General features: G+C 38.0%; 2 protein-coding genes across 3 annotated transcripts; one reads left to right on the plus strand and one right to left on the minus strand.

The window, feature by feature from the left end:
- Positions 1–662: 662 nt before the first annotated feature.
- On the minus strand, positions 663–10,439 carry LOC120252523 (serine/threonine-protein kinase EDR1-like). Of its 2 annotated transcripts, XM_039260694.1 has the most exons (7): positions 9,960–10,439; positions 9,670–9,684; positions 8,481–8,572; positions 6,189–7,777; positions 4,975–5,043; positions 1,451–1,627; positions 663–1,299 (listed from the first exon to the last, which is right to left on the minus strand). In XM_039260694.1, the coding sequence occupies exons 1-4, from the start codon at positions 10,149–10,151 to the stop codon at positions 7,579–7,581; spliced, it is 498 nt and encodes a 165-aa protein (XP_039116628.1). In that variant the 5' UTR covers positions 10,152–10,439; the 3' UTR covers positions 663–1,299; positions 1,451–1,627; positions 4,975–5,043; positions 6,189–7,578. The 2 variants fall into 2 exon arrangements, with proteins under 2 accessions (XP_039116628.1, XP_039116629.1); XM_039260695.1 differs by lacking the exons at positions 663–1,299; positions 1,451–1,627 and adding an exon at positions 2,093–3,769.
- A 12,460-nt stretch (positions 10,440–22,899) lies between these two features.
- LOC120252478 (disease resistance protein RFL1-like) lies at positions 22,900–24,913 on the plus strand. The gene is made up of 2 exons (XM_039260651.1): positions 22,900–22,926; positions 22,985–24,913. Exons 1-2 carry the CDS (start codon positions 22,900–22,902, stop codon positions 24,911–24,913), a joined length of 1,956 nt encoding a protein of 651 aa, XP_039116585.1.
- Positions 24,914–26,605: the final 1,692 nt, after the last annotated feature.

A 26,605-nucleotide genomic window follows, 5' to 3' on the forward strand; every position in this document is an offset into this window, starting at 1 on the left:
TCAGTTACGTATTGCCAACCAGATCATCTATCTCTTCCAAGATCCAACAACCTGATGATTAATCAAAGCTTTGATTTCACAATGTAATGTTGTTGAATTCAGGTTAGGGAACAAGATAGGATAAGTTTGGCAATGCATAACTTTAATCGAGTGAATAGTCAAATGGCGAAATTTGGACAGCTGAAAGATTATATCAGGCTCATCAGTATTTATTATATGATTGAATTGCTCATCACACATTGAGTAGTTTTTCTCAAACAGAATTTATCACTTGTCCGATCATTTAAGACTAATGCATCACTGTTGTCAAATGTCACCTCCATTCTCCAAATCTTTATTTATACATTTGACTGGTGTCTTTCATTTGTAACATTATCAATTTAATTTGGATAGATGATAAATTTACAAGACCTTTCCATTGCTTGGCAGATTTTCCTGTTTTTAATTTCCCTTGAAGACCTGAAGGTACAAACATTTTGACAAAACACAACAATGAAAACAGAGTAGACAGTGCATGAGTTTGTATGGAGCTTAATAGAGACCATTGTCAGATGAAAATATTCACAGATCAAATGGCACAGTAAGAACATTAACACTTTCATATGTATAGATATAATTCCAGCCATAGTACTGCAGGCACCTATAAACAATGTCATATTCTCTTTTTCATTTCCTCCATTCATTCATTCATTCAATCAATCAGGTAATGGAATCTAGTTCTTAAAAATTCCTGAGACCACATTCTTCAATAACCCAAAGTATCATCACTATTATTTACACAACTTAATTACACTCAACCTGGGCACCACTCCCTTTCGTCACAATCAGCCATAGGGTCTTCCCATTTTCATCTATATAATGTCCCTGGTTTTCAATTGGATACAAAGCAAAGAAAACACCCTAAGAAACTCCTACAAGCCATTGCAAGTTCTTCGGACTTGCAAGTACCAATATATACTGAATAGACTTAAAAAGCATTCCTGTACAGTCTCCACAAGGAAAACATAGACACAGGCCAAGTGGGCATTAATTTTCGCTCTTACCCAAAAGGCAAACTAAACTAGCATTTCACTTCACATCTCCTAATTTGAGGGCGCTACTGAGCACTACAAAAAGTAATAAACATAGATGGATACTCTTAGCTTATTTACCATTTAGTATGTTCAAGGCGTTGTGTTTACTGGTATTTCTTGTGCCAAAGGAGGGTTTTGCGCATCCTGATAAGCAGGGACAACAAACCGTTGTAAAGACTTGAGAGCTGTTATGAGATCCGCAAAGGAAGGCCGCAAGTTTGGATCTCTGCATGTTCATTTCACAAAAAGCAAAGGTTGAGAACAAAACAGAGTTAGTACAATTCTACAATACATATATATAAATATATATAAAAAAAAAAAGACTTGGATGTTATGTATGAATAGTTCATATCATTATTAATATATATTGTGCTTACTTTTGCCAGCACTACCAGATTATTTTGGCTACGAGGGGATCAACCTCTTTTGGAATCTCTAGACGGCGATCCTGGAAGCCAACAGCACCCACCACCTGCATTGGGTTCATACCAGACCAAGGCATCTTCAGAGTTGCAAGTTCCCATTATATCACTCCAAAACTGTACACATCACACCTGGGATCGGAGGCCATGCATATAAATATATATATGAGATGATGAATAGCGAAACAAAATTGAAGATGTTAAGCATCACAAGAGAACGGCTCAAGTTAACAAACACATCAAAGAATGCCAAATGTCTAGGAAATAATAAGGTGCTTAAGTGTAACTATAGATAAGCACATCTATAGATAACTATAAATATATCATAGATAATATAACAGAAGTAAACTATAGATAATTTATAATTAATTTATCATATGTTGTGTTTAACTCGCTCATTCTTCATTAGTTTACTTCTATTTCCTCAAGCTGTGTTGTTTCCATCTTATTAGCTGTATGTGACAGCTCTCTTGCTAACAAAAAAAAAGAGGGTTTTAATATAGGAAGCTCACTTCTCATTTGATGGTTCATTGCGCAACACCTCTGGAGCCATCTATTCAGGCTAAAACAAAATAAGGATAGAGATTTAAAGAGTTAAATGTGAGAAGTTTGACAGACTAGAAATAATAATTTCCTAAATGTTAGTAGAGCAAATACTAGATCTCACAGTTCCAACAGTTGACTTTGGTAAAAAAAATATGCTGTGCTTCAACCTTGAGAGGCCAAAATCACAGACGTGCATTACACTGATATCCGAATGCTATCAATGCAAACTAATAGAGTAACAGTTGATCAAGAAAATTAAGGATGATATACATTTATTATTCGATTCCAACATTTAAAGAGGTTACCTTTCCCAAACACACATAAATAAATTTGTTGGCATGGATTCTGTATGTGACATTAGATTATATATATTGGGCCCCTAAATAGATCACACTGCATAAAGGAAAACTAAGGATGATGCTATGGCCAAAAGGTACAACTTGAACTTGCCCAATATTTTGACCAGTATTCAAAGGAAAAGGCTATACTCATAATTTAGAAGGACCTCTTAGCTTTAACTAGGAGCATAACCAATGAACCAACACAAGTAACCAATCCCAATCAAGAAGGCAATAGAGTGACAACACTAACAAAAAACCACAAAGAAAAACATGCATATACACATAAGCATTAGACAAACTGAGTTTAGAATGAGAACATGGATATGGATATCCTACAAGTGTAATTATTCAAGCTTATGAAGATAGCAACACATTTAAATACAATTTTGAAACAAATCAGGACTAGTTTGATTGGGCCTAAGAGGTATGACAATGATTGAAAGAGTTGAGGTAAACAATGATAAAAAAATTTGAGGTGGACTCACTGTTGACATAGGTCTTACTGACATCTAATGAGACTGGAAAGACACACATATTTGAAGACAAAAGCCCATTCATAGCAACATATAGCTCAGCAAATAATGAACACCAAAAACAATTAAATGCGTGATGTAAACAAAATGATTGATATTTAATTTAATCATGATTATAGACTGAGTGATGCAAGAATTGTTGGTCTGCACAGCATATTTTCAGCTAGTATGGGATATATAAAACTTCCTGTTACCAAATCCATGTAAAGGTTTAGATGCCTTGGTAGGCAACTTACAAATAATGTCTTCCAAAACAAGTTATCTGTTCAAATTCCAAGACTTCAATACATCCCAGACAATGGGGTGGCAAAGCAACCAAACTCTTCTCTCAGTCTGCCACCATAATAGAATGCTAAAATCCTTCTAAATTTTCCACATAAACACTTGTTTTTCATACAATAGCTTCAAAAAGAACCCACCAAGCCCACTTTCTGCAGGCTTAAAATGTTACCAGCAGTCAATCTAAGATGACACAATAAACAAACATCCTATACAAATCCAAGGAGAATTGCTCCCAAAACAGTAGTAGGAACCCAAGTGATGGAAATTATGATTTTTTTTTCCCTTTGTTTTTATTTCTACCAACTATGGCTGCAAGCGCACAACTCAATCAGTTTGAGACAAAGTTTTAAATTTTGGACAAGGAACATTCTGTTGTTACTTTTTGAATTACCTTTTGCATCTTTCCTTCATATTAAAAGTAGAACAAGTTTAAAAACCTTTCCATGTATTCGAGGTTAGCAAAAATAAAATACCTTCACAGTCTAAATTCTTGTCAACCAATAGATTTGGTGATTTCAGATCACGATGGACAATTTTTGTATGCTAGTGTGCAAACAGTTCATTCCCTCGGCCTATGAGACAACACAGAGGATCAGTTCACACTAGACTTCCAACCAAGAAATTTGAAAATAAATTTAAACATAACACATCAAGAACCATTTTGATTCTTTGCTTCTCCTCAATTTGACTATTTGGACGATGAAGAATTCTGTACAGACTTCCTCTAATAGAAAAAGACTTTCCCAGAATCAAAAAATATTGTGCTGGCACAATTGGAAATTTTAAGAGTAAAATCAACAAATAATTTCTTTTTTTCCTAATACATCTCAAAACTCCATAAATACCCTATGTATCCTTATAAATATTGCATTAAACTTTATGCCTTTAAAATCCTTCATAATTTGCTCCCCCAATTTTAACTCGACTAGCCCATGCACATCAGATAACTTCCCTGATGTTCAATTCTTTTTATATAACACAAATAACAAAAATCCCACACCTAGTACCTGCTCTGAATGGCATGGAACCTAATAAGATATGGCTGATTATATCATTAGGTTTGGAGAATTACATACGTAAAACTTTAGGCTCAATATTGCATTGTTCATGTAGAAAAAGGTGAAAGGTTAAAAATTTACATTGGTCACCTAACCAAATACAGTTCCTCTAAAACCCCAAAGTGCAAGAATTTATGGATAAACACGAGGAAAGGATGGGCTTGGTCCATTGGGCACAAAACCAATGACAGGATGAAGCTCAATTCCTTCAAACAATAGATGTTGAATACAACTCTGCTTCAAGTTCATTGCTAGATTCTGCCATGAAATCTAAAATGTGGAGGTGGGAATGTTTTGTTAGTGCTTTCAATAAGATGGTACAACCGCTTCTTTCAAATTATTAGTGTACATGTGATATAATGATCATTTTGGACAAAGTTTATATAAAACTAAAAGACAGTCCAACAAATGATTTGCAATCAATTAGTTGGCACACAAACACTGTTGGAACATATTAAATATATCTGAGTTCATGCCAATGACTACATTGAAACCAATTTAACAATTGCTAATTTTTTTTAAGTAATAATATGCAAATTGATTTCTTTCATATTACTCACTGGTTCAATTTAAAGGAAAAGAAGATTCTCTTTTTACCTCAAAGAAACTTTGAAACAATTAATAGGTTGGGAGGGTGAGTCACATAAAAATCCCTCGTCAAAAGATAAAGTGGCAATATAAAATCATGTAATGATTACTCTAGAAAACAAGTAACTTACTTTTCTCAGGAATTCATCCAACGCATCTCCATCAAAATCCTGGTCCATGAATTTTTTCACGGCCACCTCCTATTATTCATATACAGTACAGATAAATTATAACATCATTTTTACCAAAAAGATGTCCAGATTTAAAATCAGACAAGATAAGAACACTACAGATATATTAAATAGCATAATAAAGCAAAGATCCTTCACATAAAATTTAGTAGGATCACCTAGAACATCTTTTAAACACAAAAATTGCCCAAAAATTTCATAAAGAAGCTATGTAGTCGACAAAATGAATGACAATATAGTATTCTATAGCTAGTTGTTTGTATGACCTATTAAAATGATCTCTTCTCACCAAGACATGCTTGTCATACTTGTTTTATGGCTTCACTTGTGATCACCGCCAAAGGACATATGCTATGAAGGATACAGACCAAGAACAGCATATAGGAAAAAAAAACTAAGCAAGACTTGAACTATTAAAATAATCATAATCAAGAAGCCTCCATCCTTTTGCAATGATTACATCAAGTGTACTCTTTACCAGTCAGAAACCAACATATGCCAAACCCCAATGAACATTTGCCCACAACCCATATCATCACTAATATCAATCTCTTGCAACAATTTTTAGACTAAAGCAAAATATTCCTTTCAGATAGATGCACTACACAAGACTCAAACCTATAAAAACAAAATTCTCTCTTTCTCATCTTTAAATAACTCAATTAGGTACTACTTCCTCATAAATTATAATCAAATAACTTCATGACGGATACTCTCAAACAATAGGACTCTATCCCATGTTTGAGAGTTTGGTGATTAATATCCTCAACTCAAACCATCAAGCCCTACTATGAAATTCCTCACATTGCACATCTACTACATGTTCAATTGCAACCATTGAGCATTTTGCCGGAAGTAGCTCATAAAAACCATAAGTTAAACATCAACATCCTACTTAAATAAGGCAACCTATTAGAAAAAAGGCCTAATAGTCAAAGATAAGAATGTTTATATATTAGACCCAAAATGTCAGAAATCTATTATACAATAAAGTTGGAAGATAGTCAACCATAAGACAAAACCAATTAACAATTGGGGAAAAAAAGCAGAAAAGAACTCTACAAACAGAACTGGAAATAGTGAAATAGTTTTTATTTAACTCAGAAGGTTTCTAATAATAAAGAGTGCAAGTGATATTGCAATTAACAACTCACCGTGTCATTCCAATCCGTACAGTATACTTCCCCATAAGAATCTGTTCAATGAAACAAAAACAACACGTAAATAATTCTCAAGCAAAATATGTTGCACATTAAAAGACAAATATTGCTAGAAAATGGTCTCATCTGCTCCTTTTCAGTAAACAATGTGAAACAACCAATCACTAATATTAGAAAATTAACAATTGTAAACAGAAGGGCTTCATGATTTTATTAGATCCTGATAATAAAATGATACATATGAATGAAATTAGCTGCATTTAACCTGATTAGATATCTATCAAATATAATTTGATGGTGTTTTAAATTGCTAAATATGAGCATCTGCCCATCTATGTAGAGAAAACTCCAAAAAAAATTAATTTTCAACAAGAACATGGTAAATAATCCAATCCTTTCCCCAATGACAAGGTGTTCTCAAGGGATTTCTGGTTCCGCCACATCATCAAGCATTGAATCAAGCCTACTTGACCTCACTTCCGAAGGAGAGGAAGAGGATTCAGGGTTCTTCAATGTCATGTCTGTCCCCATAAAACTATCACCAAAGTGCCTCTTCCGATGATGTTTTTCAATGTCATTTATTCGTTCATTCATTTCAGCAGAGCATTGCAAAGCCATCTGGTCTTCATTTTTGTTTTTCTTTTGTGGAGGTTGATCCAGTTGTTTATTAGCTTGTGAAGTAGTTTGGCCAATATACATCTTACCATCTTGATGTAATCCGGAGGAAATATTCGAATTTGTTGAACTCAGAAGGACGACCAGCACTGAAGGCACCATTCATTTTACTATCAGAAGTATCTCTGCCAGTGGCAAATGAGCTACCAATTCCATTAGAACCATCAAGCAAGCCTTCCCCTCTGCAGTTGAATGATGAGAAGAGGAAGCATTAAGATCATTCACTCCTATCTCTTTTCTCGGTAAAATTCATTCCACATATTTATATTGCTTTATGTTTGGAACCTCATTGCAAGCAGGACGATTTTTCCAAATCAACGGATGTTGAGGTCTTGTAGGTAATGGGGCAATGCTTTCTCTGAGCCTTTGATACTCATGTTTTTTATTATCAGTAATTTTGTGTGGTCCAAAAAGTTTTCTGACTCTAATTTCTTGGAAAGAATTCAGCTCAGCAAAAAGGTTTCTAGAATCTTCAGCATTCTGTAAACTTGGTATTATGCCGAGTTTCTCACTAACCGAATTATTAACATCCAAAGGTGCTACAGCAATTGCTTTCTACTTTGAACGGAACTGATTTGGCTGATCAGAAGACAAACACTTTGCATTTGTACTTGAACTACTACCAACTGTTATGGATGATGTTCCACTACTTGCAACAGAACGTATTTGTACTACCTTCTCATGCCTTGACCTTTCATCTAAGATATTGTTATCGATGATGAAGCTCCAGATTCATTTTCATACAACTGTTTGGATCCCAATAAGTCACCTTCTGATTTGTTTGTGGTCCAGGAATTGAAGTTTTCTGCGAGTCATGAATTACTGAACTTAAGGGCGCATCTTTTGCGCTTAGTACATCTGCTGGAATAAGAGTGCCAGGGTCTGTCATGAGATCAACCAAGAATTCCCTTACAAAAAAACAAAAAACAAAAGAAGAAGTGATCAGTTAAAGAAAACATTAGGCATTGAGAATAAGAAAACACCACATTTTTGTTGTGAAAAGTATAATACGTCTTCATTAACAACGACAAGAAGTATGACTTACACGAACACAACCAAAGTTCACCATACAAGCAACTGATTTCAACAACAATTCCTTTATTACTAACATAATTCGATTTTTTTTTTCTCATTGAAGGGACACTGTGATCATACCCAAAAGATAAAAACGAAAAAGAAAAGGCCAAATCATTTAAATGCATTACAACTCTTTTAGTCAAATAAACCATTGCAGAGGCAATAATATTAAACCAACCCTTCTCAATAAGGAGTTAAAAAAACTGAAGGGGAAATATATAGTTATACTTATGCAAAATTCCTTGTTATGTAATTGCATACACAAAGCAAGCAACATTTAAGAGAAGTACTTATAGCAAGTGGTAAAAACGGTCAAATTTAAATTAAAAAAAGGAATTATTTGTGAAACCATAAAACATTAATAGATAAATGACAAAATACCAACGGCTCAATAACTTTATTTTGTTTTTTAAAAATAAGCTTTCAAGAATAACTTAGTTAACCCCAAATGTTATTATACAAGAACTCACAATTTTTAGCAGGTACTAATTAATCCTCTAAGAGTGACACTACTTAAAAAACATAAACACACACCTTCCGGCATCTAATTTTATTATGTTAACAGTGTCATCGTCGACCACATTGTACTGGCTTCCTTTGACTAACTTGCAAGGAACACCAACTATCTGCAAGGACACGCATGGGTATGTTTTAACAAGGTAATAAAGAAAAAAGGCTTAAGTAGCATGGTGTTTATTGCATGGATGGTGTACCAAAATGTAGTGATAATAATGAAAGAAACCTCATTTTAAAATAGCAAGATGCCTAACATTGAAGAGCAAAGCGCAATGACGAGATAGACCTAATTTTATGCGACCAATAGGTAACACACTTGTTTGTAGTGACGTTCATAACTTTGTACTATTCTCCAACCATCTTGCTAACATGATACTAGCATCCTTTACAGAGCCACCCATATGCCCGGCTACAAGTCCAGATATTCTTTGAACTAAAATCCCTATTTCAGCAGGGTAGTCAAGCAGTATACACTGTGTTACTTGCTCTAACTCGACCAAGTCATGATCAATAATATGATTGACAACAATAGCTTCAAACCCAAGATTTCTATTTTGGAGAGCCACTAGTAACGGAATCTTTCCTTCAATTGCAGAAATTGACAACCCAAGTACAACATAAAACCCATCCAAAATTGTGTCTTAATAATCAAGAACATTATACTCCTGGAAGCAAAAGATAGAAAATACACTATTTAAAAATAACAGACTAAAGAATAACATATGCACATTATTATCACATTCAAAGGCATAAACAAGATGTGAAAGTGCGAGAAATCACACATGAAAAGGCAAAAGCTTATCGTGAAGGAATAAATGCAATTTGCAAAATCAACTATTGTTTTATCATAAATGAATGTGTTGATTTTAAGCATTAGGCATAAGTACAGTCACAGAATATTAAATTGAAAAAGAATTTTGAGATTGCAAAATCATGTAGGCAAGCAAGCTGAAAACAAGAAATCCTCCACTAATTGCATGGTCTTTTATTAACCATAGTGGAAACAGAGTGGGGGTTAAAAGTAGTCACTAGTCAGGCATCCACATTTAAACAAATTGGATGATCCTAATTTCTAAGGCCCAGGTCATCAAGGAAGAACACGGATAATAGAAAATTCAGGGAAAAAAAATGCTGACAGTCCAGTGTCACATCTGCCACTCTACAACTGGAAAGTTAATGAACTTCAGATCATTGTCTTTGGTCTCACCATCTTCTTCACATTCTGGAAAGTTATTGGCAACCATAAATGAGAAAAAGATTTGAGAAACAAGGAAGTAAACAGACCCAACAAAGATCAATCACAATAAAAAGTAAAGTTGCTTATACATCACTCTACCAATGGCCAGAGCCAACCCTAATTTCTCAGAAAAGTTGCAATTCCTCTTCAAAACAACAATTTCTAAATTTCCTACTGTTCTTAAGCATAATCAAACCTAAATCAGATACTAAAACAAGAAAAATTCAAGCTCCAAAGCGAGCAAGTCAAAAAGAACTCACCCAATACTGACGAGAAAGCACATCAGCAGAGACATCCTCCTCCCGAATCGGATCCATCCGCTGTTTCCCCAAGCTAAGAAGCTTCACCGCCCGGATCTGATCCCGATCAGGATCAGGATCAGGATCATCCCTAAACTCTGAGTTCGAGATCACCAGTGCCAGCTGCACCTGGTACTCCTCCTCAGACATCATAAAGTCTCCAGCCGGAGAAAGCCATGAAGCATTGGACGGCGATGGCGGAGAAGGGTTAGCTGGGGCCGCCGCGCCACCAGGTCCGCACGTTGGTCAGAGGCGCAAGAAGGAGACAGCAGAGGGGGCGTAGACGACGAGGGAGCAACCGGGACCTCGCTAGAGCGGCCATGATGATCATGGAGCTTCTTGAATAGCTTCATCGGATTGAGGGTTTCTTCCGCTCTCTCGAAGAGATTTTGATGACGAGATGATTCACAAAAAAGATCTCGGAGAGATTGAAATCCACTTTAATTATTTTGGAACTCCAAATATAGAGTTTTGGGTTTGGAGATAGTCTTATACTAATCTAATTCTTATAGCTTTGACTTGTTTGTTAATTGTTAAATTATCTTAAAAAGCATGATTAGTTTGGGTTTCTGTTAAACTTTGTCACTTGTATTAGTAGCCAACTGTAATTTCACTCGTCTAATTATTTATTTAGTTATTTATCTATTTATTATTTTTATTATTTCTTATTTTCTTATTTTTTTGTTATTTTAAAAATACTTGTTAGTTTCTCCAAGTGGGATATTGCAAAAACTAGTGTTATGCATTAAGTTAGTCTCCAATTATAACTATGTTCTAACCCAGTGAATAAGAGCCAATATTGATCATGTCGACATGAACTTTGTAACTAAACTACAGTTTCACGCCATGTCATTGTTGAAATAATGGCGGTTCTAAATTTCTAACTTGGTGGGTGAAATAAATGGAGTCTATTATTTTTTACTCGGGCTACCAAGGTAAAACAATTCACCAACCTCAACTCTAACTTGAGATAAAAATATTAAGCTTCTCTTGCAATCTTGAGCTCTTTGGTAGCATGAATAAGCTGCACTACTGAAGACTAATCACTCTCCACAATTACAATATTGTATTCGGCCAAGTGATCCCACGAAAAACTTGAGAGAATGACCATCCATAAATCTCCCTAACCAATCCTGAACAACAAATGCAATAGCACCCTCTTCTGAAAAAATTGCTGCGTCAACATTATTTTTTTTATTTTTTATTTTTTTGCATTGAGAAAATCAGAATTTTTGTAATACCAAGCCTTGATTGATGTGGCCATCAAGTAATCTGGCTGAGTAATTAATTGCCACCCATTATTGATAAATTAATATAGAATAGTTGTCATTGCTTAATTTACACACTAAGCCACATTCTTCTTTTCTCATAACATCATTAGTGCCTAGAATCTTTGTGGAAATTAAAATTAAACACAGAAACATGTTTCTAGTGAACCCACTGTGTTTTGCACACCAAGAACATATATATATATATATATATATATAAAGATTTTTTTCTTTCTTTTTTTTTTCTTTTACTTTTTGTTAGTTCCTCCGGTGTGGTTTGTGGGTATTAAGTAACACTTAAGCACTCGTAGAAGTCTCACACAAACCAATAAAGAAAAAGCACACAAACAAACACAAGCAGACACACAACGTTGGTAACCCGGGCTCGGGCGTCCACTCGCCTACGTCTGGGGGCCAAGCCCGGAGATAAACAATCCACTAAAAGAGGTAAAAAATAGATGAGTACAAACACTTGTCACTCACACTCTCAACAATAAAAGATCACTACTCTCTCTAGATTGTTTGGTGCTCACAGCTCTCCTCCAAGAGTCACTCAAGATTCACACCTACAATCTACTGAGCAAGATAGCTTTATATAGACGCCTCAACGTCCCAAATATAGCACATACCTCTTTTAGAATCTCCAGCGGCTACTAATTTAAAAAAACCCCGCGGAATTAGTTGTTGCAACTCCTGTTGTAACATGAATTGCAACATGGCCCTGACTGCTGACTTGACTGAGTTCTGGTTACGTTGCGGACGACCTCAAGACCCATCAACCTCCCGGTCATGCTTAGTCCGAGTCGATCGCACCCATATCTCCCGATCTAGATCGCCGACAACTAGCCTACCTCCTCGCGTTCCTTATCACGCTAATCCCTCGCAAAGGGCGCACGTCCCCTTGTGCGTCTTCATGAAACTTGCCAAACTTAGTCTTCAATTCACCTAAATTTGGTCTTCAAAGATTCTCCAAACTTGATCTTCAATTCACCCAAGTTTGGTCCTCAAATCTTGCCTTTAATAGACTTCAATGATTCTCATCAAGGATTCTTCAAATCATATCTTCATTCACACCACGAATAGATCTTTCTTTAATTAAGCTCCACCATATTTAGTCTTCAATCATATCTCTAAGGTTGGTCTTGATATGATCTTGTTTTCAAAAATTAATGCATTGCTAAAAAATAACTCCACCAAGATCTTTAAGATAGCTTCACCATGATCTTCAAGATATTTGGCTCCATGTTAGAGACTTACTAAAAAATAGCTCCATCAAGATCTTCAAGATGTTTGCCTTGCACCCAAGTCTCCATGCCATGTCACCATGCTTGACACGTCATCAATTATGCCTTGTCACCATGGTTTGCCATCATCGCCTTTTGAGTGTCAAATCATGCCAATTTAAATAGTGCGGTTGCACTAACAATCTCCCCTTTGGCATAATTTCGACACAACCGCTTCGCACCTGCATCGACTCTCGTTATAATATTCTCATATAACACTCGACCGGACACATACTAAATCGACGACATGTATAACTTCCGTGTACAACATCAATCGGAGAATGAAACTAGGGATCGACACAAGATATCATCTAGTTGCTTACAAAATACTTGAGAAAATATTACAAACTGCAACTAGTGAGACAAAATACGATTAACCATAATGAACTGACAAACATAACAATGTTCAACACAATAAGACTAAATGTTCAAATGCCCAAGAAATGAAAAACAAATAACTAGTCAGTCTGGTGCAAGCACACTTCTCCCCCTTTATGACATAATTGATGCCGAAGTCTTCATGAACTGTTGCAAGCTTTGTTATACCATCTTCAGCAACTCCCCTATCTTCGTGTTTCTCGGTCTTCATCTCCCCCTGAGTCGTGGCCATCGTCTTCTCTCTTCTTCTTCTTCTCAAGAATTTCCAGGCGAGATAGAATCTTCTGCTTTTGTTTGGCAATGATGAACAATTCTGCAGATAATACTCGTTGCCTCCTCTACACATCTTCTAGTTGCTCTTTCAACATCTTCTCATATTCTTCTTCAACCAATAGATTTGCCTCTTCATCTTCAGGCATTGGTAGTGGAGACACCCTTCCTACAGGTAAATCAATTTTCTTACCTGGGCTGAACAGTTTCTGAGAAATCTTCAGCTTCTTTACTGCCGTGACTGCTTCTCCCTTCCTGAGTTGTACTCCATGTTGTAACAAATACTATGACAGCAGTGCAGGATACCCAAGTGATGTCGAGGAGCTTGTACAGTCAGCTTCTTTCACAATATTATTGAAAATCAGCCTTCCCAGATTGAACTTCTTGCCAGTACCAATAGCAAACAATAAAAGCGCGAGCTCCTTCACTATACTGGAATTGTGTGGGGCTGGTAACCAATTCTGAATGCCAAGTCTAAACAGAACATTGTACTTGGCCGTAAGGGTGGATGCTGGGAGTCTTGTTTCTACTCCCCATGACTCCGTTCTTCCTCTAGTGATCTCTTTCAGAACTTCTTCATTCAACTCAAGCCCTTCTTCAAAGTTTCCTTTCATCTCTGGTTTAAACTCCAAGAATTTATTCAGACAAGTGGGAGTAAAAGGGATCCACTTACCTCGAACATAGACTCTAGTAATGCCTCTGTCGGATGGTAGTAAATTCTTGTAAAACTCTTGGACTAATGACAAACCGTAGCTTTTCTAGAAATGTTGCGGACTTGTATAAACTTCTTTGTTCATAGACTCGAGTTAACCCATACTTCTCAAAAGCTTCTTCATCAATCATCCTTTCAACCACAATACCTCTCTCTTCATGCATTCAAACTTCTTCTTGGATGCTTTGTCACGAAATCTGCCTTCATCACCGTCTTTTACGTTGGGTTGCTTTATTCTTCTTTTTCTTTCTTAGAGCTTCTCGATGGTTTCTCCCCCTATTTTGCTACTTCAGTACACCTTCTCTTGTGCCTAGGGGAAGCTTCTACTTTGGGATCAGAGAAAGACTTTCTTTTGGACTTGCTAACCTTCTCCTTTTTCTGGATTTTCTTTCTTGACTGGGCCTTCTTTTCAGACACTACTTTCTTCTCTTTTAGCAATCTGGGCAACACGGTCTTTGAGTGGGATCTCACTCGAACTATGTGAATTTTTCGATGTTGCGTGGGAGTTGTTGTAACTTGTCCGAGTGATATGGTCGAGTATCAGTAGGGTGCTTCAGACGTCGGTGTAGATCACCCAGAACTTCACTTAGAATAGTAGTAGCCTCTTCTTCAAAGACTAGTAGGAGCATCCGCACTTCTTTCTCCACGAGTTTCTTACGCTTGTGCTCGTGCCCTCGCTCTTTTCTCGCAAAGATCTTCATCCCTAGCCTCGTTGTTCTTCCCGAACCTTCTCCTATTGGAACAATGAGTGGAGTCCTCCCCTGTTCATCTTCCTCTCGCTCTCCTGCGAATGCACACCGGAAAAGACTCACGAACCCATCTCAAGAGATCATCTCTGCTTTGACACCGAAGGCAAATCTTGAGACGATGTTCCCGCTTCTCTTACTTCAGCATCCTGAGAAGAAACATAAGGGACAATCGCTTTCCCCAAATCTTCGATTCTTCTCTCCTTGGTGGGCTTCCTCGAATCGATCCCTCTCATCCTTACTTCAGCATTCGGGCGCAATTTCTTATGGGGTTTCGATGGAGCACTGGCAGGGCCATCCTCTTTGTCCTCATCTTTTCTTCTTTTGTCTTCGCCTTTCTCCTTTGCTTACTTCTGATTTCAAAAACAATTTTTGGAAACAAATTAGGATATTAGGGTTTTTATGCCCCCATTAATTAGTTATAACTTCCAAGGCACCCTTTCAAAAAATCTCTTTTTTTTTTCAAAAATAATCCCTCTCCTTTTTGAATATAATTTTCCCTCCTTTTTATTTCCTGTTTTATTTTGTTTTTGTTTTTAACTTTGAGAGACATCAAGAGATTTTTCACTCCTTGGAGTGTTTTGCTTATTGACTTCATGGGACCTCGGTCAACATATTGATTGTTGTACCATAATGTTGTACTGTCGATTTATCACTACCTTCAAACCCTGAATTGGAGGACTCTTCTTCTTCTCTTGGTACTTCACCTTTTCGAATCCACAATTTCTTGATTACAATAGTCTTCCCTCTGACTTTTCTTTTAATGATTGCTTGTTCATGTCCAATTATTCTTCCACTTTTCAAGTCTTCTTTCAATTTGTTGCACTTGGGTCTTATGTGGCCAGTTTCTCCACAATGAAAGCATGTAGGCACTTCACTTTTTGGTTCTTCCCTTGTTTTGACTTGTTTTTCTTTAACGTTTTGTTGGGCAGTTGACTTGACAAACACAACTCCTGAATCTTCTGTCTTGACACTTGAGCTTTCTCCAATATACCCAATACCATGTCGGGCTTTACTAGTTCTTCAAACTGATAGAATCTCGTCAAGCTTGGTAGTACCCTTGTTCATGGAGTCCAAGGTCTTCTCAGCATTGAACAGCTTTTCTTTACATATACTCAACTCTTCCTCCAAGCGTTGGTTTTGCAACATCATATCATTAAATCTGTTCATTATGAGTTTATAGCTTGTGAGAAGATCATTTTCTGTTACCTCATTGTACTCATTGTCAGTTTCAGTGGATGTTGTAGCTGATGTTGCAACAAATTCTGCAACAGGCGTGGATCTATTCATCACAGCAGGAAAGGACGTATGATGGTTGCTCAGACTTCCTTCATCGTCTTCTTCAGTGCTACCATCTGAGTCATCACTCCATCTAGCATTCAGTGATTTTTCTTTTTTTTCTGAGAGTATTAGCACAATCGGCTTGATAGTGCCCAAAGCCTCCACATTCTCTACACTTGACCTTCATGAGACGATCTTCAATTTCTTCCTTTTTGTGATGATCTTCAACTTCTTCCTTTTCTTTATTTAGACCATCTTTTCTTTGAAATTTCTTGCCTTGTGTCTTGTATCTTCTAAGCATGTCATGCATCTTTCTTGACAAGAAAACAATTTCTCTATCGTCTTCATCTTCATCTTCTGTTATAACAGCATGTTGTAACTCCTTCTGTTTTATTACTTCAACCTTCAAGGCTATATCTTCTATTCTTCTTTCAGGATTAAGGTTCATCTCATATGCTTGCAAAGACCCCATCAGCCATCCAGTTTCATAGTTGAAATATCTCTTGCTTCTTCTATTGCCGAGATTTTTGCATCAAATCTTCTTGGGAGTAATCTAAGAGTCTTCCGGACTAGCTTTTTATCTGAGTACTCCTTGCCGAGCTGGTAGGCTTGATTTGCAATGTCCATCAATTTAGCATTGAACATGGCTATCGTTTCATCTTCTCCCATCCTGAGATTTTCGAACATAGTGGTTAACATTTGAAGTTTGGATTCTCTTACCAAGTTGGTACCTTCATGTATGGTTTGAAGAATCTCCCAAGCTTTCTTGGCACACTCGCATGTTGCAATATACTTGAACTGGTTCTCATCAACTCCTCCAAAGATTGCATTGAGAGCTTTCCCATTGGCATTAGCTTTGCGCATGTCTTCGACACTCCAACTGTTTTTCTTCTTCATGATCACGTTCTTGTCTTCATCAACTAGAGTAGGAGGAGACCATCTTTCTTCTACGGCAATCCATGCACTCTCATCTATGGATTTAATAAATGCCTTCATGCGTGCCTTCCAATATGGATAGTTGGATCCATTTAACAACGGTGGTCGTGTGACGGAAGCTCCTTCTTTTCCGGCCATCAATGGAACTTGTTAGGACCTCGCCGACTTTGTAACCAAAGCAAATACGGCGACCAAGGCTCTGATACCACTTGTTAGTTCCTCCGGTGTGGTTTGTGGGTATTAAGTAACACTTAAGCACTCATAGAAGTCTCACACAAACCAATAAAGAAAAAGCACACAAACAAACACAAGGAGACACACAACGTTGGTAACCCAGTTCGGCGTCCACTCGCCTACGTCTGGGGGGCCAAGCCCGGAGATAAATAATCCACTAAAAGAGGTAAAAATAGATGAGTACAAACACTTGTCACTCACACTCTCAACAATAAAGATCACTACCCTCTCTAGATTATTTGGTGCTCACACACTCTACTCCAAGAGTCACTCAAGAGTCACACCTACAATCTACAAGCAAGATAGCTTATATAGACGCCTCAACGTCCCAAATATAGCACATACCTCTTTTTAGAATCTCCATGGCTACTAATTTAAAACACACGAAATTAGTCTGTACGAACTCCCTGTTGTAACATGAATTACAACATAGTCCCTCGACTGACTGACTTGATCGAGTTACGTTACGTTGCGGACGACCTCAAGACCCATCAACCTCCCGGTCATGCTTAGTCCGAGTCGATGCAGCCATATCTCCCGATCTAGACTGCCGGCAACTAGCCTACCTCCTCAGTTCCTTATCACGCAATCCCCTCGCAAGGGGCGCACGTCCTTGTGCGTCTTCATGAAACTTGCCAAACTTAGTCTTTAATTCACCTAAATTTGGTCTTCAAAGATTCTCCAAACTTGATCTTCAATTCACCCAAGTTTGGTCCTCAAATCTTGCCTTTAATAGACTTCAATGATTCTCATCAAGGATTCTTCAAATCATATCTTCATTCACACCATGAATAGATATTTCTTTAATTAAGCTCCACCATATTTAGTCTTCAATCATATCTCTCTAAGTATGGTCTTGATATGATCTTGTCTTCAAAATGTAATGCATTGCCAAAAATAACTCCACCAAGATCTTTAAGATAGCTTCACCATGATCTTCAAGATATTTGGCTCCATGTTAGAGACTTACTAAAAATAGCTCCATCAAGATCTTCAAGATGTTTGCCTTGTACTCCAAGTCTCCATGCCATGTCACCATGCTTGCCACGTCATCAATTATGCCTTGTCACCATGGTTGCCACGTCATCTGCCTTGGTGTCAAATCATGCCAATTTAAATAGTGCGGTTGCACTAACACTTTTAAATCAAGATTGTCAACAATATTTAAATTGAGTTTGAACCGGTTGGAGAAAAAGATGAGAAGGTGAAACAATTATCAGATGAACATAGCAGAGGTTGCTCTGTTCAATGATCTTGTTTTCCAAATTGTAAGTCAAGTTATGAGATTAGCAAGGTAATTAATGAAATTTTTAAAGGAGATAACTAAGTTGAAAGGAGAACAGCCAGAAACCTCACTCATGGAGGTACAACCCCCTAAACCTGTACCTGTTTCTTATAGAGAATGGTAAAATGAATTGGCTTCAAACTAGATATACACTAGCAGACAAAGCAATCAGAATTTCAAAGCAATATGAACATATGCTATTTATTCATAGTGGCTTGATGGACACATGACATCCGAACATATGCTATTCTTTTCTTTTCATAGTGGCTTCACAGAACATGCATTTGGGAAAACATAAAGAAAAAGATACCTGCAAGTTGCAACTTTAGCCCCACTGACAGTGAAAAGAAAAAAAACATATGGTAAGTTTCATGTTTTTGAAACCTAAGAACTTTGTATTTTTTTTAGGATGATATATGGGATGAAGGAGATCATGGAGATCTTGGAATTCACAAGCATAAGGTGATTTTTACTACACGGTCCGAAGATATGTGCGCCCGGATGAAAACAACTGATTGAAAATAGTAAAATGGAATGCTTGAAAACAGATGAAACATGGGATGTTTTCAGAGAGAAAGTTAATCTAGATATTATTAAGTAGATGAAAGGATAAAAGAAAATAGCAAAGCAATGGGTTGAATTAAATGGTTATTTTAGAGTATTGTTAATCCTGATACATCAGGATTATTATGGTATCAGTGTAACAACTAATAATGTTTTGGATGTGTGGTGTGGTGGGGAATCAATTCTTTTCCTTTTCTCTACTCCTGTCTGCCACTTTTTCCCAACTTTCCTGACTCTAGTCTTAATGTTTCTTTCTTTCAATTTTCATCTCTTCCTTCTTCACAGACAAACGTTCCAGCCATCCCTGCATCCACCGAAGCACGCTAGCTGAACGTTGATTTTTGAGGAACATGGATCTAGTGAATAATCTGTGTCTTTCACCTTTGTGTTCTTGCATGCAAAGCTTTGTTACTCGTGAGGACATTAGCTTTGTGTTCCGCACCAAAGAGAAAATTGATGATTTGAAGAACACCATGGAACAACTCTCAGCGAAAAGGAACGATATTAAGAGAGTGCTTGATGATCCTCAGAACAAGGGGAAACTACTTGGCGATGAACTTTAACTCTGGCTTCGCAATGTAAAGCTTCTTCTACCATAACTATAGGATGACTTTTTAATTCCTTTTTTTTTTTACTTCTAAATCAAGATAATATATATATATATATATATTATTACATCATAGAATTTTATGTCTGTGCATTTCAGTTTGCTATAATATAGAAAAAGTAAGTTGCGTTCCTACAAAGATTTCTAATTACACCATTTGAATTATTATTATTATTATTATTATTATTTTTTTTTTTAGGGAAGAGCTCACAGAGCTGATTTTATTAATATAAAGCAAAAGATACAATGAGTTCAATATTACAAACAACCAAAGAAAAACCAAAACAAAGCAACAAAGCAAATACAACCAAGAAAAGAAGAAAAAACAAAAGAGATCAAAAGACAAAAACCAAACTTTTACTGAAGGCTAACATAACCCTGAGTCATGGCAAGTCTCGTTCTTGGAAGAACAGAGTCAGCAAGTGCAAATTGATAGCAAAAGATGCTAGCTTGAATGCCGGGGAGGCCCAAAGCTTAGGAATAACATGCATACAAGGATGTCCCGCGGTAGACAAGAGAAGGTTGATGTCGAGGACCCAAGTTTGAAGTCTTTGGACAGAGATGTGGTTTGAGGAGAGCGATTTGGCAGCAGCAGGGGATGTGATGAAAAGATGCCTGATCATGATCCCAGTGTCCACCATGGCTTGAAGAGCAAGGTTGATTGCCAAAAAGTCTGCCTTCGCATGGCTCGTGGCATGAATAGGACAAGCACCTGCAACCAACACAGAACAATTAGTGGAAACACAAAAGAAACCAGCACCGCCTACCTCAGATGCCTCACTCCAGAAGCTAGCAATGAATAGAAAAGGACCATCATTCATAGTGAAATTGTTAAGGAGCAACAACCACCCAAACTGATCAGCATGAACAAGTGAAAAATCCCTAGCATGGACAATAGCCTGAGAAACGATAACCTGACTGGAAACAGAGTAATTCCGAAAAATTTTATCACAAGGATTCTTCCAGATAAACCATGCTGTGGAGGCAACAACAGCTTTAACATAGGAATTATTAGAAGCACAAATAAGCCACTCTCCAGAACAAAAGCCAGCAGGGAATGAAATAGCAACATTAAGCTTATCCAGGACAAGGCTCCAAACAAGCTGGGCCTTACAGCAAGTATAAAGTAAATGCTCAATGGATTCATAGGCCAGATTACACATGGCACAGAGGCTGCGGGGACCCAAGTTGATAGCAAATAAATATTCAGACGTGTTAACTCTACCCTTGAAAGCAAGCCATAAAAAAATTTTGACACGAGGTGCCACGGTTAACCCCCAAAGCTTCTGCCAACCAACCCAGCTATCAGCCCCAACCCGGGAACAATTCAAACTCTAATAAACATTAGCCGAAAGACTGCATTTCTGAGCATTATGAGACCAAACCCAATGATTGCAGTTAGTATCATCAATAGTGGCTAGAGTTGGGAGAAAAGCATCCAAACAATTACCAAACAATAGAGCAAGTTTCTGAAAATCCCAAGCTCCATTGTTACAGAAATCAGCAACATTCAAGGATACAAGGTCCAAAGACATATTAATGTATGTAGGCTTTAATGAGAAAGGAATTTCAAAAAACCAAGGACGATGCAACAAAGAAGTTTGATCTGGGTTAACAGAGCTAACTCGCATATTAGATTTTAATATAGAAGCAGAATAGCAGAGCCCCCTGTAAAACCAAGAACAACCCACGCGGGATAGGGTCCCTCCAAACATTAAACACACCATATTTAACATGCAAAATATTAACCCAGTAATAGTCATCATCATTGAGATACTTAAAGACATTTTTAGCCATAAGGGAATGTTTAGCAAGAACAAGGTTTCTGATTGCAAGACCCCCCTCAGATTTAGGAATGGTGAGTTCATTCCGTAACAACGATGGATGCCCTTTCCATTGCTACTCTTGCTCCAAAAGAATCTCCTAACAATTCTATTAATCTCCATTAGGATAGAATCATAGATAGGATAAACTGAGAGATAGTAGATGGGAAGGAAAAACAAAGAAGAATTAATAAGGACAGCTTTACCAGCAGGGGAAAGCTTGGAATGCATCCATCTAGAGCAATGAGACTTAATATTATCAGTAAGAACATTAAAGGTTGCTTTAGCCAAACGCTTAGGAGATATAAGGATCCCTAAATATTTAAAAGGAAAGGAGGCAATGAAGGTTTTACCCCAAGAACTCGGCAAACATTGCATAAGGAGATAGGATGATAGTCTGAAATGGAGCTAGGATTATCTTTCTTAGGGATAAGGGCAATGAAGGTTTTACCCCAAGAACTCGGCAAAGTAGAGTTAGTAAAGAAATGATTAATAGCAGCAAAAAGACTATCACCGATGTCAGCCCAGAAAAAATGATAAAACTCAGCAGTAAACCCGTCAGGACCCGGACTCTTACCCAGAGGTAGGTCAAAGACAGTCAATTGAACCTCCTCCCGAGTAACATTACGAATCAAAAAGTCACAATAAAGAGCCGACAGGTGGGAGAGATCATTAGGAAGATCATTCAGAATGCTAGAGAAAGAATCAGAAGAAGAGCTTGACCAGAAATGAGAGTAAAAATTCATAAAAGCATTCTCAATACCAGTGCGATCAGAAATTAAATTACCAGACATATCTCGTACCTGGGATATGGAATTAAAATGCTTGCGAATACGAGTGACATTATGAAAGAATTTGGAATTATTGTCTCCATCACAAACCCAATTCAGATGTGCACGCTAGGCCCATTTTTTGGTGTTTTGTTTCTCGAGAAAAGAGTATCTAGCATACATCTCCTCTAAATGAACCTGGGACTCTGCATCAAGAGAGTCAGCCAACTCCAAAGTAGAAATAACATTCTCAGTGCAACGAATGCCAGAATCAAGATTGGTTAGACCAGTTTTACACCAATTCAAAATATTAGAGCGGGAACGAGATAATAGATGAGTAAAGGAATAAAGAGGGTTACCATTAGGAGAGAACTCCCAAGCCCTGCGGATTGCCAAATGACAACCAACATAATCCAACCAATAATTATTAAAACAAAAAGGACTACGAGTATAACTATTAGCATATCTAATAAAAAGCAAAAGAGGGGCATGGTCAGAAAAAATCTTAGGAAGATGCTTAAGAGTATACGAATGATACTTCGAAGACCAATCCAAATTAATCAATCCTCTATCAAGACGGGCCCAACGCCTAGCCATCCCGGATTGCTTATTGCACCAAGTAAACCTAGGACCAGAGAAATGCAAATCGAGGAGCAAAGTGACGGGCCTTACGAGCATAATAGGAATAGGAACCACCCATTTGAATTGGTTTTGAACAGGTTGGAGAAAAGGATAATAAGGTAGATGGGTTATTGGAAAAATATGGCAAAGGTAATTGTGTTGCAGGCTCTTGTTCTCTAAATTGTTTTTCAAGGTATAAGATTGGCAGGAATGCATTCAAATTGAAAGAGGAGATAAATCAGTTGAAAGAAGACAACCAGAAATCAAATTTACCAACATACCACCGCCAAAACCAGTCCCTGAATCATATAAAATAGTGTGGGAAAAAATCAGGTCCAATGTTGATATTGCTTTCAGTTATCTGGCAGATGAAACAGTTGGTATAATTGGCATATGGGGTATGGGGGGTGTAGGCAAGACCACACTCTTGAAAAAAATCAACCAACAATTGTTAGATAATGCAAACATGGGATTTGATCATGTGCTATTTATTGAAGCTTCACAAAATACTCTGTTGGAAGAAGTTCGGAAACAGATTGCTGAAAGGTTGAATCTGCACCGTGCTGGTAAAGAAGACATCTTCAATGTTTTAAAAATTAGCAACTTTGTATTGCTCTTGGATAATATATGGGATGAAGTGGGTCTTATTGATCTTGGAATTCCCCATCCATATAGCGACGATAATTCCACCAAGCAATATAAACACAAAGTGATTTTCACTACTCAATCTGAAGATGCGTGTGCCAAGATGGGTGCAGGAGAAAATACCATCAAAGTGGAATGCTTGGAATCAGATGAAGCATGGGATCTTTTCAAGGACAATGTAAATCTAGCTGTTATTGAGTCAGATGAAAAGTTTAAAGAAATAGCATGGCAGGTGATGGAGAAGTGTGGTGGTTTTCCACTTGCTCTGAAAGTGATTGGTAAGGCCATGTCAAACAAAAAATCTGTCCAAGATTGGAAATTTATTTTGAACTCAATAAAGAATTCAGGCACTGAAGTAGTTCGAGGTGTGCAAGAATCATTACTTCCGATTTTGAAATTCAGTTATGATAATCTAACTAATGATTTGAAGGAGTGTTTCTTATCTATTTGCATGTTGCGAGGACAACTTAAACATTATATTGTAGAGTTTTTTATGGGATTAGGTTTGATTGGTGATTTTGACAATTTGCAAGAAGTTTATGGCACAGTAGAAAATATCCTTAAGACTCTAGAGGAATCATGTTTATTGCAGTATTCTGATGATGATTATGGTTTTGTGAGGTTACATGATGTAATTTATGAGATGGCAGTGTGGATAGCATCAGACTGTGGGATGAATATGAATAAATGGATAGTGAAAGACTTTCACTATCGAGGCACATTTGAAATACCATTAATCGATGCAGAGAATTGGAGATTCACGAACCGAATGATTATAATTGGGTTGGAGAAGCTTTTGCCAATTTTGTCTCATCAGTGTTCTGATTTGTTGTGTTTAATGATAGAATCTAATCCTTATTTCAAAAATATTCCTGAAGGATTTTTCAGACAAATGCCAAATTTGACATATTTGAATCTTTCAGGCACTAATATAGAAGAGCTTCCAAAGGACATCAAATGTTTGGTTAATTTGCAATACCTAAACATTTCAAACACAAATATCTCACCACTTCCAAAGGAGTTGGTATATTTGAAGAAATTACAATATTTGATATGCAGCCATTTGAATGGGCTTGGCAAGGTAGACCTGGAAGATCTCTTGTCAAGATTACAGAAGTTGAAGGTCATTGACATATATCCATCAGGGTGGGTTGATCTGGAACAGTTAAAGAAATTGAAGAAACATGTCAAAGCCATAGGAATGAGAGTAGTATCAAAAGAGGTTCTCCAACAACTCTCATGTTTCCCAATGGCTTGGCTTTGTCTATACAATTTGGATATCATCTCTCTTTCATTTGACACTTTAAGTTGCAAAAATCATGGATTCTTGCAGAAACTAGAAATTGAATCATGCCCACAGCTTGAGCAGATTATGATGAATGGAAGTGGGAGTCATCTCAAATACCTCTCTATCAGTGATGTCAAAAAACTAGCAAACATTATTTGGAAACTCCGCTTTTCACCTTCTCTCAGCTTTCCCTTTTTCCCTTGACTCTGCCCCCCTTGCCATGGCAAGCGGGGGTCATCCTCCTTCCCCGTCCCTCCTAAGCAAGACCTGGGCAGACGTTGCAGCTGCGGCACAGCGTAAACCCTCGTCGTCCCCTCTAGTGGAAGGCCCGGTTCTTAACAAACTGAAAGCGAACTCTACGGAGTTCATCCGATTAGACCGTGACACTGTGGCTAGGGCGAGATTGCGCTTCCAAACGGCGTTGTATGGGAAGTTCTTTAGGAAATCTCCACCATTTGAGCAAGTTAAGGAGATCCTTAGTGCCAAATGGAACGAGCTCGGAGTCTTCCATATTTCAGATCTGCCAAACGGTTATCTGCTGATTAGGTGCGAAAACCAGGAAGCCATGGATCGCTTGATGTTCGATGGTCCCTGGGCAGTTAACGGAATCATCTTGCAACTATCACCATGGCAACCTTTCTTTGAGCGTGCCTTCACGAAACTCTCGACAGCAGCCATTTGGGTTCAAATGCATAATCTCCCCGTCGAGCTATGGGACGGGGAGTCATTGGAGACGATATCGGCTCTGTTTGGTCGTTTACTTAAGATTGACGAGTTTACTTCATCTTTGTCCAGGTCTAAGTACGCCAGATTATGCATTGAAGTCGACCTTGCCAAGCCTTTGAAACAAGGTTTTTGGATAGGAGATGAAGATCACCGTGTTTTTGTAGTGGTGCTTTACGAGCGTTTGCAAACTTTCTGTTACAAATGTGGGATACCAACAATTGCAACCGCCGGAGTTCTGCAGGCGTTGAACATCCCTCTCCACCCCTTTGCAATGACCTGCATGGTCGACAAAGGCAGGAGTTCAGGGAGGGTTCCGTCCCTATGAACGAGGCTATGGAGGCAGAGTTGGATCCAGGGACTGCGAGCGGTGTGGAAGGGGCTTTGGCTGCTGACGAGCTTCCCCCGACAGACTATGGACCGTGGATGCTGGTGACTAGGAGGCGAGGTCGCGGTGGAGGTCGCGGTGGCGCCGGTGGTTCCCGGGGTTCGGGATCACGTGAGGTGCAAGCGAAACCACGTGACCTTGGCACTCGTCTTTCCAACGTCTCGATACCTGTTGCTACTGCTGCATGCGTGACACGTGGAGGAAGCTCGTTGAGAGGCAGAGGGGGCATGGCCTGTGCCAGGGGTAACGTCTCCAGGGCTCCCAATGCTGAAACGGCTACTTTTCCAGAAAAGGAGTCTCTCCTCCCGTCCCTAGAAACAGACCCTGATCCTGACACCATTTCGGCACCTGGGAAAGAGAAAAGCTCGCCCTCGGTCGTCTCTTTGGCTATGGTGCCCAAGGAGGCTTTGTCCCTTGTGCCTTTCCTGAGTTCCAAGGATTCTGATTTGTCTGACACGCTTTTTCAGAACTCTCTTCCTGTCACGTCCAAGGGCAAAGAGAAAATTACTTTGGAGTCTCCGGAACCCCCTGGATGTTCTCCTATCCTTCGAACTTCCAATCTTTCTTCTGAAGGGCTAGAGGATGGGGGTTCATTGGAGATGCATCAAATGATAGTAGATAGAGTTACTTCAGTGTTATTACCCTCAGCCAACAACTCTATTGATTCTGATCAAGTTATGAGTAACTCGGAAGAAGACACAGGTGGATCTTCGGAGGAGGAGGCTCTCATGGAACCTGATGACTCGATGACGTTGGTTCAGTACCAGAGCTGTCACCGAAAGGAA

The sequence above is a fragment of the Dioscorea cayenensis genome, chromosome 21 (genome assembly GCF_009730915.1).
Source record: "Dioscorea cayenensis subsp. rotundata cultivar TDr96_F1 chromosome 21, TDr96_F1_v2_PseudoChromosome.rev07_lg8_w22 25.fasta, whole genome shotgun sequence".
In the NCBI taxonomy this organism is placed as follows: Eukaryota; Viridiplantae; Streptophyta; class Magnoliopsida; order Dioscoreales; family Dioscoreaceae; genus Dioscorea; species Dioscorea cayenensis.

What these genes read in the sequence shown, in the direction of transcription:
- LOC120252523 (XM_039260694.1), bottom strand. Translation starts at nt 10,151, where the DNA reads ATGATGTCTGAGGAGGAGTACCAGGTGCAGCTGGCACTGGTGATCTCG. An exon ending in ATAAAATTAGATGCCGGAAG is followed by an intron (nt 7,778 to 8,480) that starts GTGTGTGTTTAT and finishes TTTTTTTGTAAG; the next exon opens with GGAATTCTTGGTTGATCTCA.
- LOC120252478 (XM_039260651.1), top strand. Translation starts at nt 22,900, where the DNA reads ATGGGTTATTGGAAAAATATGGCAAAG. An exon ending in ATTGGAAAAATATGGCAAAG is followed by an intron (nt 22,927 to 22,984) that starts GTAATTGTGTTG and finishes TAAGATTGGCAG; the next exon opens with GAATGCATTCAAATTGAAAG.